This window comes from Apteryx rowi, unplaced genomic scaffold (assembly GCF_003343035.1).
Source record: "Apteryx rowi isolate R43461 unplaced genomic scaffold, aptRow1 scaffold_80, whole genome shotgun sequence".
Lineage (NCBI taxonomy): Eukaryota > Metazoa > Chordata > Aves > Apterygiformes > Apterygidae > Apteryx > Apteryx rowi.
In genome coordinates, this window is record NW_020451094.1 from 1,615,776 (window position 1) to 1,619,651 (window position 3,876).

The 3,876-nt window shown below is 39.0% G+C and overlaps 1 protein-coding gene across 1 annotated transcript in view; it reads left to right on the forward strand.

The window, feature by feature from the left end:
* The first annotated feature begins 210 nt into the window (after positions 1-210).
* RGS13 (regulator of G protein signaling 13) overlaps positions 211-3,876 on the forward strand; it is a 10,720-nt gene continuing 7,054 nt past the window's right edge. Inside the window, exons 1-2 of the mRNA XM_026089153.1 lie at positions 211-344; positions 3,051-3,119. Of these exons, the coding sequence (XP_025944938.1) occupies positions 3,055-3,119 (65 nt within the window). The 5' untranslated portion in view covers positions 211-344; positions 3,051-3,054. The remainder of the gene's footprint in view (positions 345-3,050; positions 3,120-3,876) is intronic.

A 3,876-nucleotide genomic window follows, 5' to 3' on the forward strand; every position in this document is an offset into this window, starting at 1 on the left:
AGCAAGATTTCAGTAAAGTAAAACACAGCTTCATTTCATTACAACTGATCAGTAGAGATGTCAAGATAATTTCAGAGCAAACAGCCTCTATCGACAGTRCATCAGAGTCCAACTGAACATCTTCTGGTAGAAACCACAGACACTGTTTGCATATGGTATGTATAATAAAGGAGTCAGGCACTAGCATGAACAGTGTAGACACAGCCAAAGGGTAGTAAGACCTTCTCTATTAAAAGAAAATTATGAAGAAAAAAACAGGTCAAGGAATTTGGAAACTTGTCCCCACAAATGCAACTACTAAATGAAACCTTTTAACCACAGGCAACCATCCAAGAAGAGGTTCTGTAAGTATGAGGTTTTGTATTTCAAAATATTAACAGAAAGAAAGCGTAGCATAGGCAAGGAAACACCTCTTTTCCGCTTGATACGTAAAGTTATCTCAGAATAGCAGAGGCATTCATTTTAGAAATGTTTCTGATGTCTAAACAAGCTCATCCCTATTTACATGTGAATATTTTGCGTAATATTCTTACTACCAGCTAAACTGAGTGAGATTACAGAAGGCAACTAAGTAGAACTTTTATATAGTGGTTTCTTTCTGAATGCTCCACTGAAACCAACACTGTGTATTAAAAGCAGTGAGATTAGGTAGTTCACAGATTACAGCAGAGCATAAGAATACCGAAAACTAAAGTGTATGTTGCAGTTTGAAAATAAAGAGGTCTTGTTCTTTGATTTACCAAGGTAGTTTTCAATATTTTCCAATATAAAAATAAAATGAGAATTAAGATATAATTTCCAGATCAGTACTGCTTATATCTTTTATAGAAATAAATAATTTCAGGTCTTAGATTCATTCATTATCAGACAGGTAATTCATTCTCTGAAAGTGCTGTAACCATATGACTTTCCTTTTGATTACATGAGCTGCAGATAGTGTAGATCCTATATGTTAAAAATCTTGTGGCCTTATTGTGATAAAACCTTATAATAAGCTAACAAAATGGTTATTACATATATTATTTGTATGCAACAGGTGAAAACAGCTCCTGTGGCCCAGCTGCACAGCTGGCTGAACTCAGCAAAGCTATATTAAGTAATTTGGATGGTTATGTGCTACGATTTACAGCAGAGGATCTGGCCCTAATGCAGGCAAAGTCACAGACTGCACTCAGGAATTTTAGCCTACTAAAAAAAATTGGCATAAAGCTACAGTTTCCTCTGGTGCAATTTATGCAGTATACTCATCTTACTGTGGGAATAATGCCATTGCCAGCAGTGACTATCGACTTCTCACTAATGAAGTCTGAAATTTCTTCTCTCCGCTGAAGCATAGTCTAAAGAAACACTGAAAAACATACAAACAGCATGCTCTGTTCCTTGGCCTATTAGGAAGTGTTTCTTATGTAAAAGGAATAGAGAACTGCACTCCCCTGCTTTTATGCATGGCAAATGAGTTTACTTGATAAGGCCTGGGGCACAGTATTTGTTTAAAGCCTCTAACTCAAATTAAAAAGGTTCCTCAGAACAATAACATCTCCTTATGCAATGTGGCTTTTCATCTAGCTACCACCTGGAGAAAAAGAAAAGTTACTGATTGATGCTTTGAATTCAGATAGAAATGGTTGAATTAGATTATTTAATATTGCTTCATCTAATATTTCTTGATGATTTCTGTATAACAGTTCAGCTGTATCAGCTACTTTAGGTTTCAAAACAAGCAACAACTTGTATTTTGTTTATATTTTGGTGAATAGTAGACCAATGATTGTGATATGAATATATCCAAAATAGAGGGCATTGGGTATTCTAAAATAAGGTGATAACCATATGCCAGAATTTAAAGGCATAACTTGATTTATTCTTCTCCAGATAATATAGAGTATTATGTGGCTTTCAAAGATCATCTTTTGGCAGAGGGTGAGATGAGTAAATATTAGGGAGAGAAAGGAATAGGCAGGTGTAAAGGAAGTCGTACAGCAAACCAGCAGAGATTGTGGTTCAGGCAATTCTACAGAAGTCGAAAACCGGAGTCGGCCCCTGGAAATCCTGCAGGGCCGTCGGGAGCGTGAGCAGGAGTTTCAGTGCAGTCCTCAGGCAGAATTACGAAACTGTACTACCCCATAGTAAAACTGTTGGGCAAGATTCTCAAATAATGTCAAATTGGATATAGGTTTCAGGGGAGCAAYGAAAAGAACACTGAGGTAAGCGCAATCGTTTCCCAAGTCCAGATTGCCCCACTGCAAGATACAGCCTTGTTCTGTGTTTTATGTTTCAGTTGGCTGGAAAATTTGGTTGTGTGAGTGGTATATGCCAACAAACCCTCAACTGAAAGAAACTGAGTTTAAGTGTTTAAGTAATTAGTGTGGAAGAGAATTTGATTTTAGACAGGTCTATACAAACTCACCCAGTGTCCCACTCAAACTTAGCAAAGAATTTGGCATCTCTTGAAAGCCAAAAGAGAATAAACAAATGTATTTCAGCTTACAACCCCCCCCTTAAAAAAAAAAAAAAAAAGATGAACATATTCTTAATGATCTCATCCCTAAGAAAAAAAAACACCATTTCTTGCAGATATTAGCTCTATATGAAAGTTAAAGACTAGGTGATGTTTGACCAAGAAATATCTGTCTTGGACATGTAACAAGTTGTTCAGTTCATACTGACTCTGATCCCTGACCCAAGGCTTCCTCAATTTCCAGTGAAAAGATTCCTATTTTCCTTCTGCTTTGGGTCAGGCTCAAAATTTTAAGTCTCCTTTCATAAGTGGGGAAGGAAAGAGGGAAAATTAACTTTTCTGTTTTTTCCCCCTAAGAAATAGCCATCCGGTTGCTTGATTTGATTTTTTTTTTTTTTTTAGTCCCAGTTCCACATTACAAAAAATATATTTTGGTCTAATGCTTCAGCCATGATTCATGAAGACAGATGCATAAAATAAGAATACTGTTAGAACTGGTAGTATTGCTATAAGGAGACTGAATTATAAGCAAAATATAAAGTAGCAAAACTGAGCATAGCAGGTTTAAAACTCRTGTATTTTCCATGTTTAGGAGAATGAGTCTAAATACTTGCTGGCTTTGCAAGATATTCAGAGCAGAGAAAAACAGGATTACTACCAAGTAAGTAATGATAAATATTCTTATGTTCTGTAACATATACAACTGCCTGAATAGGAGAGAAAAAATGAAAAAAACAATCACAAACTTCACAACAGAAGTTTCCTGCACAGGCTTAATATCATGCAAAGTATGTAGCATCTTCACAGCTGCCCCACGCGACCACCTTTAATACAGCCAATTACTTTATGGTAACGCAAATAGCACACTGGTAAATGCTGAACGCTCGTGTGGATCCCTTSCATGTATGAAGCTGCACTCTGGGGCAGGCAAGAGACATGGCTCAGTGTCTSCTGCAAGTCCTCAGCTCCCACCGAGCTCAGGGGAGGCCAGGAAGAGCCAGGACTTCAGCCGACACGTTGCGCCGGGGTGGCTGGAAAGTTCCCATCCGACGCGTCAGAGAAAGAGAACTGGGCATCAGATCATGTGCTGTATCGATTTGTTGACTGCAGAAGAATACGCCTTCCACAGCAGATACCGAGGTGCGTCTGAGGCCTCCTGAGGCTGCTGTCGGGGTGAGGCTGAGCGAGAGCACCGCAGAAACCGGGGCAGCATTCCCCAAAGCGCCTCCTGGGGAGGACTGCTCTGCTGCACAGCAGCGGCTCAGCCCAGGGAAGCTGGTGCGACGTGGCCAGGGAAGCCCCTCGCGCTGCGGACAGTACAGTAAGGGAACTCCCACAAGGTGGGACAGTAGCATTTTCTAATTTAAACTTTTGAGTCTCAGCTATTAAGCTGCAGTTTTTGTTTTTGTTTTTTTTTT